Genomic DNA, 12,903 nt, shown 5'->3' with positions numbered 1-12,903 from the left:
GGCAATATTTAAGGAGGAGAGCATGTAGCTAGTACAGAAATCAAAACGTTTACATGATGATGATGATGATTGAGTCCGACCGATTTCCACCATGGCGACCACTTGGACCCCTAAATAATGTTCCGACGCTCATGCGCCCGAAGATGGCTAAGCTCTTTGCAGCGAAACTCCGTGCACATTGAGGACACGTGAGTATAATTGTAGGATATGGCAGCGGGTGGGCGGGCCTTGACCTGTAGGCCTAGCACATGATGGCCGCGGGAGTATGTCGCCGCGAGATAGACTACCCGTCCTTATGTCATTAATACAGTTAGAAGAAGACATGGCATCTATCTCGCGGCGACATACTCCCGCGGCCATCATGTGCTAGGCCTACTGGTCGCGTCTAGTATCGAGGTCAACTTTACGTTGATCCTCGAAATCCCGCAGTTTGTGAAATACCTGCGCCATTCTGGTCGTTGTGCTGCCAAATGCTCCCATTGAGAGGGCTCTATGCCACAACTCTTTAAGTGACGCTTTTGGACATCCTTGAATAGAAGGAGTTGTCCGCCATGCTTTCGCTTGCCCTCCTCCAGTTCAGAGTAAAATATTTGTTTCGCCACTCTCTCCTCCGGCATACGCGACACGTGACCACACCACCGAAGCTGCCGACGCATTAAATAGGCCTCAATGCCACCAACATTGGCTCGTCGCAGGACATAGCCAGCTTATCATATCGAGAAAATGCATATCTTCACGTTCCTTGATGCCATAAGAGTAACAATCCCCTGCGATGGTGTGACCCGTGTGACTTTACCGGCCCTTCTTCTTTGTTAGGGGCTAAGCAAGGCTTATCCGCGTCTTATGTGTCACTGCGACCATTTCTGATCTATAGTGATCGCCACCTACTACAACTCTCGATCAAGTCCTACAAATTCGAAGATATGTGACTTAGTTATTTCATGGTTTATTTTAGGATTACGCTTCATCTGTAACGCCAACCGTAAGTTGCTTGTATCAATTCCAAACGCAACCGAGTTCGCCCGAAAGCAAAGACATATGTAACTCCGAATATACGGATAGTCTAAGAAAAAAACGTACCTCAAAGAAAAAGGTACGTTGGCCTAGATGGCGTTACACCTTTGGGGAACGCTCGGCTAGATGGCGCTAATATTAATATTTGACATTTTAATACATATCAAGCTAAGAATATGGGCCAAATTGTCAAAACTGAGGTTCAAAAGTTTTAAGCTTGTGTCGAGAGATGGCAGTCTATGCACTGTGACTACACATTTTACTTTGACAGTAACTCTCTATAATACTCGATCCTCTTTGCCCGAAAGGAACAGTGTTCGCATAACAGGGGCCGAAGGCGAACAAGTCCGTCCTATGCACTAAGGTTACATATTATTATTAATGTATTCGCATGGAAGGTTCTCCGAACGAGGAAAACGACTGTTAGGAAGTAAATCTAGTCAATATTACCAGATGATATATTACTATATATGACACTTGTTAGTTGCTAGTCGCACGCGCCACAGCTTATGTAGGTATAAGATTTTACACTACGTATACATATTTATACATACTTTTTCTATTATTGTGTCCCACTGCTGGGCAAATGCCTCCCCTTTCTTCCGCCACCCATCACGATTATAGTTATACAATTATAGTTAAAACTAAAAATGTGTTATGAGATTATTTGCATTGTCATCGGCCCTTGACCCCTGTGCAAATTCTCAAGTTAATACTCCTAGAAGCAGGTGAAAATGAAGTTAAAAGATTCCGTTACATACAAACCTGGACACCATTCCGCCATATGTACTTTTTATTGTTAATTTGTGCAATAAAGTTTAAATAAATAAATAAATAAATAAATATACATACATACAGGTCAGGCTAATATAAGCGTGTTAAAAACTGTGACGTAAAACCGAAAAAATGTTGACGTAAATGTAGTAATAGATGCTCGTGCGTATTCAATTTACTATTTGCGTAATCAACAACCGGTAATACAAACAATGCAATTGATTTAAAAGTTTTATTGCTAAGTACGAGACGAGATATTGTAAGCCATTCGTAAGCAATGTAGGTAGCTAATGTTTGTTATTGTTGGCTACCTTGGTAACAATAACAGTTTAATCAACTTAATAGTTTTGACCCAGAGGGGCCAGAGGTCAATGTACGAAAAGAAAACAAATAAACGAAACATGTCACTTACTGTGAATCTTCCTAATCAAAGCAATTTTCATCATCGTCATATTCCTACTATTATTACACCTACAATGGTTCTGGACAACTTTACTGCCCCACGTGCGACAGAGTTTCTAGACCAAGTTTGGCTTTGCAAGCCATATCCGAGCACACGCTCGTAACGTAAGTAGCTAGGGTCGCCGTTGCCGATTACGGCATGGATAGCTATATATTCCTAATATTATAATTATATACATTGTAGGGAAGCTCTCGATGCCTCTCGGTCTGAATCTACTCAAGGTCACCCAAGGAACAACTGTGCCAAGTTATAGAGCATAGACAGAAAGTGCAGGGTTCCCATCCCATACAGGAGATTGCAAATTTTACTAATATCCAAGGTCGCTCACGATAATGCCAGTGCCACATAAATTAGTAGAAAATAAGGGGCAAAAGCTATGATTTAATACATAAATTATCTATCTTATCTACCTCAACCAATTTTGTGTTATAAAACTTATCACTATGCAAAAAAGTTCTGGTCATGTCAAAATGAACCTTCTTACACTCAGCAACTGACACACAAATTGTCCTTCATCGAAACAAATACAAAATCTATCACCAAGTCATAAGGACGGGATATACCGCAAATAACGCGTAGGTGCTAAGTTGACAGTACATGAGTACATAGTTATAGTTGTTAGTATGTCGTTGGTATTTATATTAATGATAGATTGTCACTTCATATGGACATGTTGAAAACTGATTTAAAATCCTTTGTTCTTTGTCTTTGTAATGTCAACCATTTGCAGTTATAACTTATATGCTCATTATAGCCAAGCACGGTTCCAGCTTCGTGCCCAGGGGGGGGTCACGTGGTCTATTTGTATGGCTATCCTAGGCTCATGCTAGGCTAGGTCATGACCCCCCCTGGATCCGCGCATGAATCGCATGATTATAGCATACATGCTTATACACGGGTCTACCCCGGGTAGAGGGGTCAAATCTGACAAGACGAGCCACCTAATCTGCTTGGCATTAAAAATGAAATAGTGTCCACACCAAAATTTTTGCGGACCAATATGGCGATGGACTGGAATTTCTGAAGATCAGTATGGTTTGGTGAAACCCGGCGTAGAGTAACACCACAGGTACTACTATATGATGTGGCTTTCTAGGGCCCTTATGTGTCCAGCGCGCCCTCACGAACGGCAAAGAGGATGAAACGCCAGAGTGGGTTTAGTGGGTAGGTCCAAGTTTCCCCCTCTCGCCATGGGAGGGGAAGGAAACGGCGAGTCCCACACATTGGGCATAACTGTAATGTGCGTAATTCCCACTCTGTCAAAAAATAAAGGGACAATAATTTAAAAAAAAAAATGTTTTAGATAATACTTACAGCACACAAGTGATTAAAATGGCTAGATAACATAACATTCAAGTTGTAAAAATATCAAAGATTTTGGTGTTTCAGACATAACAAATCGTAATGTTGACTTTCACACAAAACTGTGATATAATGACGACTGGTCTGGCGCAGTCGGTAGTGACCCTGCCTGCTACGCCGCAGTCCTGGGTTCGAATCCCGGTAAGGGCATTTATTTGTGCGATGAGCACAGATATTTGTTCCTGAGTCATGGATGTTTTCTATGTATATAAGTATGTATTCATCTATGTAAGTATGTATATTGTTGCTTAGCATCCATATTACAAGCTTTGCTTAGTTTGGGCCTAAGTTGATCTGTGTAAGGTGTCCCCAATATTTATTTATTATTTAATTATTTATACAATTTTAGCAACAATAAAAAGACATATAGATACGACATTCTTCAAAATGTATGTCAAAGTCCCCTGCCTAGTCTGTCTCTATGTTCACAATAAACTCAAACACTACTGAACAGATTTTCATGTGGTTTTCAACTCTGTATAGAATGATTCTTGAGAAAGATTTAAGTTTATTATTTACATTTAGCAAAGCCAAGCTGAGACACTAGTAGGGGCTACGTAAGGCTTCAGAGCGCCTTATGTATCACTGCAACCATTTCTGATCTATTGTGATCAAAGAGAGTCACTAGGAATTCAAAGTATGTTTTATTTTCTATCAAAATTATGACATTCCTATCACTACTAATTCGTTACATTTTATATGATAAGAAATTGTTCTGTGATTGATTTTTCTTTTATATTGTATAGTTTGCTTGTTAATAAACTTCTTTAAAGTATAATTGTAATATAAGATAAGTTTTCTATAGATAATTACTAAATATGATATGATATAACAAAGTGTTTAGGAACCTTGTTTAAAACAATGCCCACAACAAATATATATATTATTTATTTAGGTATGTGATTATTTGATTAATCACTACGCCCAAGCATACACTACCAGTCAACCTTTGTTTCCAACATTTTGTTATTAAAAACATTAAGAGCAGCATGTAAATAATTAAAAACCTATTTTGTAATTTCATACATTCTTGCCCTTTATAATCAGCAGTGTTTTAGTAACATATGAAAGAGTTCTGTCCATATTACTCACTTATAAGAGTTGTAAAGTGTCACAAAAGTTAACTACTTGATTGCATGTGTGTTACTTAAAGACAAAAGCAAATTTGATAAGTTTAACACTTTTAATTTAAACATTTTGTAATCCACATAAAATTTGTATATTGAAGATGCCAATTTCTTGAAGTGTAAAGTAATTTATTTTTAGAATTGTATTCTTCAACGTGTACGAATTATTCATAGTAATGGCATGTGCTATGTTTTGGTTAAGAAAACTTTACCATGCCATGTTTGCACGTGTCTGTTAAAATAATTAAACATCATTAAATTTTAATAGCTCCACAGTTGTTTCAATGTCCGAATAGATGAGCATTCATTCAAGTTAATTATGTATTTAGTGAAAACGAGTAACTACTGTACTTGTCATTCTTGGCGAACAAAGGACAGGGGCCAAACAAAACATCAACTTAACAACTCCGCAAATTATTAAACGATTAAAATAATAAACATAAAACACTCACCGATATGTATTGAGCTTTCTAAAAAATCAAAAGCACGAATGATCAAAGTGCAAAAAAATCATGACACCACAACACTACGTTATATATTTTCTTATAAATCACTGGCACAAATATCACACACTATTCGTTTTAATGGAGTTTTCCACCCCTCCAGCGAGCGCTCGGTACGCGACAGCACCGTATCATCCTTTGACAATGAATGAAACGAAATGAAAGCAACCAAGCTGTCTGAAAATTGTCATTCACGTAGTACTAAGGACATCGACCTCAAGCTAATGTCCACAACAAACGAAAATGCGCCATCATTTAAAGACAAACAGAAAAAGCCATCGGTTTCGAGTCCTATAAAACAGTTTCATTACTGATTGAAGATTTATTTCCTGTACATAACTCAGTCAGCTGTTTTTGAAATTCATTAAAATCGGCGCAAATCTGCCATTTTGAATTGATTCATACTTTTTAATGTTGCCAGTTGTGTCATACGTCAATATTCCATTTAGTTTAAGGAGACGCATGTGTTCTCAATAATTAATTTCAGAATTGTTTCATTTGATTATTATTCAAAAATTACTTTAGTTTGTTATTTCTGTTTCGTTATGGCTGTTATTTAAATTATGTTTAACAATGGGCATTATTAAATTGAATGTATCAGTACTTGATCTTTTTAAACGCATCACTAGTGGTGGCAAAAATCTCGACTAAGCGGTAAATTTCAAAATAAATCAAAACACTCCAAGACGACTATGACTTTCTATTGTTTCAATCTGATTACTGAAAATGTTTATAAACATTCATAAGTACTGTACTGCTAGATTAGGCAGTAGGGTATTGATAGTTCCAGTTATTAATTTGAAGCAGCAACAGTTAGTTACAAATGTTTAAGTTTTGGGCATTGTGGTCAATACTAACGTTTATAAATTTATCTATAAATACTGCGCATTCAGCAGAAAATGATGTAGAATATTTGCCACATTATGCATCCGATTTAGCTGTAAATTCAGATCTAGAACACCAGTTAAAAAAAAAGCTTGCCCAAAAAAGGAAAAGAGAAGAAAGACTTCACAAGTTAAACGAACATATCGCAAAGGACACTGAATATTTTGACGAAATTCCGCATTTTGCGGTAAGCAGTTCTAAGAGTATAAGAAAACAAGCAAGTATTGAAAATGCCTTCAAAAAAATTATAGGTATGGTTGGAGTCAAATACACGTACAAAAGAGACTTAGACTGGAGAACATGGAGAGAAGTGACTTATCCTGGAAAGAAAAAGGAAATTATATGTTACAGGTGCCAAAATATAGTAAAATTAGCTGAAAATAATTGCACCAGTTGCCACATGGGAGGATATTGGGTAAGCTAATTATAAGCAGCTATAAAATACGAATAACACTTACATTCTTATGAGATACAACGACGCTATTTTAACCTTAGAAATAAATTTTGTAAAACAGACTCCCACCCACCCGTAAGGCCGACAGTCCACTATCATGTTTATCATAGAAATACGATCATAGGCAACATGCCGTCCTTTTTCTTAACGTTGGAGAAAAAGGGAGGCATACAGACTATGATCATATATCTATGGTACTTTCGGCCTAAGTCCCATAAGTGAAGCGTCTCAAAGCCACCCATAGGTGAGAGCGAGCAAGAGATATATTTTCTCCCTACCACTATGGGTGACCTTGGTGTGACGTGGTACCAAGGTCATCCGCATAATATCCTATGGTGGAAGCGAGAAGAATTATTTTTCTCCCTCTCATTCACTTTAGATATATAGAACCGTGAGTAACTTCAAAAATAATTTACAGGTAATTGAAGAGAACCAGCCAAAGTGTTCATATGAAATACTTTCCTTCAGAAATAGGAACGAGGTGTGTGTCGCACATTTTTGGCAGTTAAACACAGCGAAACATAACTCATGTCCAGTCGTGATCCCATTAAATGAAATATTTGGATGTGGAATTCCTATGATAACGAAATATGTAGTCAATGCGGATTACTCGAAGAACGTTTCTGAACGCACTTTACCCACGTTTTGTAAAACGCGGGAAATGTGCGAATTTTCAACTGTTTATGCAGTAAGAAACTTTTATTTATTTTTCTAGTAATAATTTCTAAATCTAAATAGAATTACAGACTAGTCCACTTCATAGATCTACAGAAAAAACTTCAGAAAGGCACCTGTTGTATATATGTGTGAGTGACAAACAAAACAAACACCCTATTCGAACACGTGACTTTCTTAAGTTTTTCAGTGGTTTTTCACCTATACTGTCTTAAAGCCAAAACATTGACTTTTTTTTTTTTTTTTTTTATTTATTAGGAGAACAAACAGAGTTAAATGTACATACTTTTGTATAAAAACTAAATTATATGTAAACATGCATTTACCTCCACATCAGTTCTCACCGAGACATACATTGATACATTGAGTTTACGTCTAAAATTATACGCATTAACTAATGTTATATTTAAACAATTATGTTATTGTTTGGCAATAACAATTGATTTAAAATTTTACATTATCTTTTCAGATAAACCCAGAAAGCATAGTGTTCAGAGTTATAAATACAACAAACGACATAATTTACTCTAGAATAATGAAAAGGAACAGGAAAAAATACGTGTGCATCGACAACTGCGGCATTTTTAATTTCGACACACTGAGTGCTACAAGGAAGGAGGACCATTTAGTTTTAAACCTTTTAAATTCGAATAAAAAGAAACGGGACAACCCTAGGCCTAAAAACAAAAATAAGCGGCAAAAATCAAAAAGTGGAAATTTGAAATCAAATAAAGAGGCGTTGAATAATAATGATTTATTCGTATATGATAGCGATTATTTAGAACAACCATCGGATAGACAGCAGAGTACGACAGTAAACCCATCAATGTGTAAACAAATACTTTTGAAAGAACTTTACAGAGATTTGAACGATGACAATCTTACATAAGAATATATGTATAGACGGTGAACCAAATCTGGGCTCTAAAAAATGGCGCGAAATTAATATAATTTTCTATTTGAATTATACCTTCGCCCCTACAAGTCAGTCAATTCAGTCAATGTTTAAGTATTATGGCTCGTCGATGATTCCACCTACGTTAAGGTTTTAAAAAGACAATTAGCCCTACAATTTTCAAATTTGCCGCCTTTCTTAGTGCCAAGATTTGGTTGACCATCTATAAAAATGTACATTGTAATTTTATATAATTTTAAGGCATGCTGTTATGGCGACAATGAAAAATGTAGGCACCACGCTTTGTTCACTAAAAAAAATGCATATTTTTCTATTGCCATATTTGATTGGTTAGTCAGACATGTGTTCAGATCAGACTAAACATGTTTATCATAGGCGAATTTCCTCTCAACAGTATGAGCACTTTCAAAAAAGTTTTGTATATTATCGATTTATATCAATAATGCGCCTGACTTATCTTATGTATCAATATTGCTATTATAATTAAATTAAACCAAAAAGTGAAGTCTTCAAATTATACTATACCATAATCCTAAAACTATTGTTCAGTACAGTAACATGCATTTATAAGAATTTATAAATATTCACAACACTATTCAGAACAAAACTCACAGATACATATTGTCTATTTATTTATTTATTTAATCTTTATTGTACACAAAACTTATAGTACAAAAGGCGGACTTAATGCCAGACAGCATTCTCTACCAGTCAACCTTTAGGCAAAGCAGAGATATTGTGGGCGGTGATAGGCAGTTCCAAAGGCGCGCTACATGCACGCGAAAAGAGTAAGACATAAAGCCAGTGTGATGCGGTGGGATGGATAAGGTCATATTGCCAGAAGAGCGGAGCCGGCGCTCGCGAGAGACACCATAGTACTGAAAGAGGGACTTGAGGTACACAGGAGCGTGTGGATCATTAAGCACAGAGTATAAAGAGCAAAGCATGCGGACACTGCGTCGTTGACGGATGGGAAGCCAGCCAAGCTGGGAACGATAAGAAGAGATGTGATCATATTTGCGTAGGCAAAAAATGAAGCGTATGCAGTTATTGAGAAGGCGATCCAACTTATTTAGAAGTTCTTCAGAGATGTCCGGATAGCATACATCACCATAGTCAATTAAAGGTAGAATAAGAGTATTTACTAAAAGAATTTTGGTCTTAATCGGCAAAAAGTGCTTGAGTTTATTGAGAAAGTGGAGAGAGCTCATAACTTTTCGGCTGATCTCGTTAACTTGCGCCCTCCAGCTCATCGTACTATCCAACAAAATACCAAGGTCTTTGACGCTATGACCAAAATGAATAGCTGTACCATTAAAGTTTACTGGAGCAATATCATTGAAATCTAGTCTAGCAAGTTGCCGAGAACTGCCAATGACAATGGCTTGGCACTTGGAAGGGTTTACAAAAAGGCCATACTTCTCAGACCACTTCTGAATGTGTAAGAGGTCCAGGTTAAGTCTGTTGATAGTGCTCGGAAGTTCAGTAACAGCACAATGATCGTAAAGTTGCAGGTCATCGGCATACAAGTGGTGAGAACAGCGGAGGCCAGGTGTGATAAAATTAATAAAGGTGGAGAACAATAGTGGAGATAAAATACCACCTTGGGGCACGCCAGTCGCAAGATTACACCAGTCAGACAGAGACCGATCAACTCTGACTGCTTGTTGGCGGCCACAAAGATAAGAAGTGAACCAGTTTAGGGCAGTAGGAGACACATTCAAATGTTTCAGCAGAGCAAGAAGTATGTCATGATCAACAGTATTGAAAGCGTTGGAAAAGTCTATTAAAACAAGTACTGTGACCATTTGATTCTCCATGCCCTGTCGAATGTCCTCTGTGACTTTAATAAGTGCAGTGCAGGTGCTGTGACTGGGACGGAAACCTGACTGTACCGGGCTCAACAAGTTGTGCGAAAAAATGAACTGAGATAGTTGCTTGTGCACCGCCGCTTCAGCTACTTTAGAGAGAAAAGGGAGTATGGAAATTGGTCGAAAATTACTGAGGGCGGTGGGATTGCTAGTTTTCGGTAGCGGAATAACGAAAGCCTTACGCCAAAGGGAAGGGAACTCACCAGTAGCCAGAGAGCAATTGATGATGTCAGCTATTACGGGAAGCATACAGTCAAGGACTGATACAATCATGTAACGGCTGACATCATCACAGCCCACGGCTTTTGACTTGATGGCTGCAATTATGGATTTAATATCGGATACGGAAACAGGTGAAAAAGAGAAAATATCAGTGACAGGAGATGGCAAAGATGAAATGTTAGAGAGGGTGACGGCCTTAGTTATATTGTCAACAGAAAGGGCAGAAGAAAAATGACAGTTAAGGTCATTAAGAGAAAACGTGCTATCAGATAAACCGTTGGCAGGTTTTCCCATGCCAAGCGATTTGAGAAACTTCCAGACATCGGCCATAGAAGAAGATGAGACATTGTGATGTATAAACCGTCGCTTCGCTGTGCGCACCACCTGATTGCAACGATTACGAGCAGTCTTAAAAAGTCTAAAGTTCTCGTCGGTACGGTTACGCTTAAAAATGGTAAAAGCTCGGTTCCTTTTCCTCATAGCATCGCGGACAGTCTCGGTGATCCAAGGAGCCGGTGGACGTTTGACACGCACGGTGTGTATGGGTGCATGTTTGTTAAAAAGTGTCAGAGTAGCAGCGTTAAACAATGAGACTTTGGTTTCGGCTGATGTAGCCGTGAGAACAGGAGACCAGTCGATTGACTTGGCATCTTTTAAAAGAGCATCAGAGTTAATCTTAGCAAAACTTCGTATGCTAATAAGAGCGGGCTTATATTTAGGTGATTTAATTTTATACGATGCAAATATAAGATCATGGTGAGAGAAACCAGGTGCCGAGAACTGACCATGTTTAGCAACAAGACTAGGTGATGAGGTCAGAATGACATCTAACCACGTATCTGAAGAAGAAGTGTGATGGGTAGGCTCCAGGGGAAGAAGACCAAAACTAACTGAATTAAGTAGAGATGTTAATTTACGAGATTGAGGTGTGTCTTTGCATAGATCAGTGTTCAGATCACCCATGATCAGGTGGTGAGTGTAGTCTGCGCTCAAGGTCTCAAGAATGCGTTCAAGGTCGGAGAAGTAATCGACGGTGGGGGGACAGTAAACCACCCCAAGAACGGCCCTAACCCCTTTGACATTTATCTCAAGAAATATCCATTCCGCAGTACCAGAGTACAGAGATTGAGAAACAGAAAGGATTTTATACGGAATGGAACTCTTGAGATAAATGGCAACACCACCACCACCCTTGCCAGTTCGGTCATTTCTGATTAAAATGTAACCAGGCAAGGAATAAGACGTTGAACTAAGGGTGGGTTTTAACCAACTCTCCGACACCAGAACCGCATGCAGAAATTCGGTTTGAAAGGAGTCTATGAGCTCGCTATAGTGAGAAGGGATGCTCTGAGCATTAATGTGACACACGTTGAAGTTACTAGATTTATGAAATTCGCGGGACACAAGATCGCCCAGTGTAAGAGAACAATCAGAGTTACTGTGTAATGAATGAAACAAAGAACTATCATCGCTAGCAGAATAGAAGGATTCGATTTCGTCATCTGACATATATAAAAAAAAAAATACAATTAAATATAAATATATACACTAAAATAAACCTAAATAATATATGGAATAACAGTTGATGCAAGATAGCCACACAATTCCGCTAATCCTGCTGGTCCTGTGAGATACATACAAACAGAGAGAAAGGAAAATAATAATTAAATCAACATAAAACGAAAACACAAAAAAATAAAAAATATAAACTTAAACAGGATGTGAATGGCATAGGGCTGCCATCCGTCCGGGTTTCCCCGGATTTGTCCTAGTTTGGAGGCCGTCCGGGGGCCGTCCGGGCGGGGAGTCAAGAAGTGTCCGGGGAAAACCCGGACACTTTTCACGTAACCACGTAACTAACTAATGAGCATTATTGTGTATAATATTATAGTGCCATCTCTCGGTGAATTCTCTAATTTACGCGACCTGTATTATACGATGGTTTTTCAGGGATAATTCTTTATAATGTTAACCGATTTCGACAATTTTTACTTTATTTGAAAGATAATGTTTTAGGTAAAATCTCGTATAATTTTGAAATATGATATGGAAGTATAACATGTATATGCAAGGGTGGTAAAATTAAAAGTTGAAATTGAAAAGTTTTTTGTCAATTAAAAAACAGTTTCTAAGATACACACTCAATTTATTTTTTCCTGTAATTTTTAGCATAAAGCCAATGTTTCGTAAAATTTTCACAATTTTTCGTTGAGAGCGGTATTTTTTAACATTTTCCTTCAAAATTCTTTTTTTTTCTGTAAAAAAAATTATAAGAAATAGTTTTGATAATTATGTGCAATTTGAGCTCTTTCTAACGATACCCCCATTTAACCTAGTAACTTAGTAAAAAAAGACAAATTTAACCTAAAAAAAGACAAATTTAATTTTTTTGTAAGAAAAATTGTTTTGTTTTTGTTATTGTTTATTGCAATTGGGCATTTTCGCGAAAAAAGATTCAAAAACTTTTTTTGTAAAAGAGGTAAATTTAATGTTTTTCCTACTCAGAATCACGAGCCCTTTCGATCCTACGAGTAAAAAAAAGCGTCCCAAATTTAATTTTTCCACTCCTTTACCATTTTTCAAACACTTTTTACAGCGGTTACAAAGTAGAAAGTACGCAAAATAATAGACAATTTT

General features: G+C 37.4%; 2 protein-coding genes across 2 annotated transcripts in view; one reads left to right on the top strand and one right to left on the bottom strand.

Moving 5' to 3' along the window:
• LOC125239305 (monocarboxylate transporter 13-like) overlaps window positions 1-5,568 on the bottom strand; it is a 125,821-nt gene extending 120,253 nt beyond the window's left edge. The window contains 1 exon segment of the mRNA XM_048146848.1: window positions 5,193-5,568. The gene's annotated coding sequence lies outside the window, so the exon portion shown is untranslated.
• Window positions 5,569-6,058: 490 nt separating this feature from the next.
• Window positions 6,059-8,695, top strand: LOC125239377. The gene is made up of 3 exons (XM_048146941.1): window positions 6,059-6,543; window positions 7,001-7,270; window positions 7,727-8,695. Exons 1-3 carry the CDS (start codon window positions 6,067-6,069, stop codon window positions 8,144-8,146), a joined length of 1,167 nt encoding a protein of 388 aa, XP_048002898.1. The 5' UTR covers window positions 6,059-6,066; the 3' UTR covers window positions 8,147-8,695.
• Window positions 8,696-12,903: the final 4,208 nt, after the last annotated feature.

The sequence above is a fragment of the Leguminivora glycinivorella genome, chromosome 25, assembly GCF_023078275.1.
Source record: "Leguminivora glycinivorella isolate SPB_JAAS2020 chromosome 25, LegGlyc_1.1, whole genome shotgun sequence".
In the NCBI taxonomy this organism is placed as follows: domain Eukaryota; kingdom Metazoa; phylum Arthropoda; class Insecta; order Lepidoptera; family Tortricidae; genus Leguminivora; species Leguminivora glycinivorella.
This window is presented reverse-complemented; position numbering and strand designations above follow the sequence as displayed.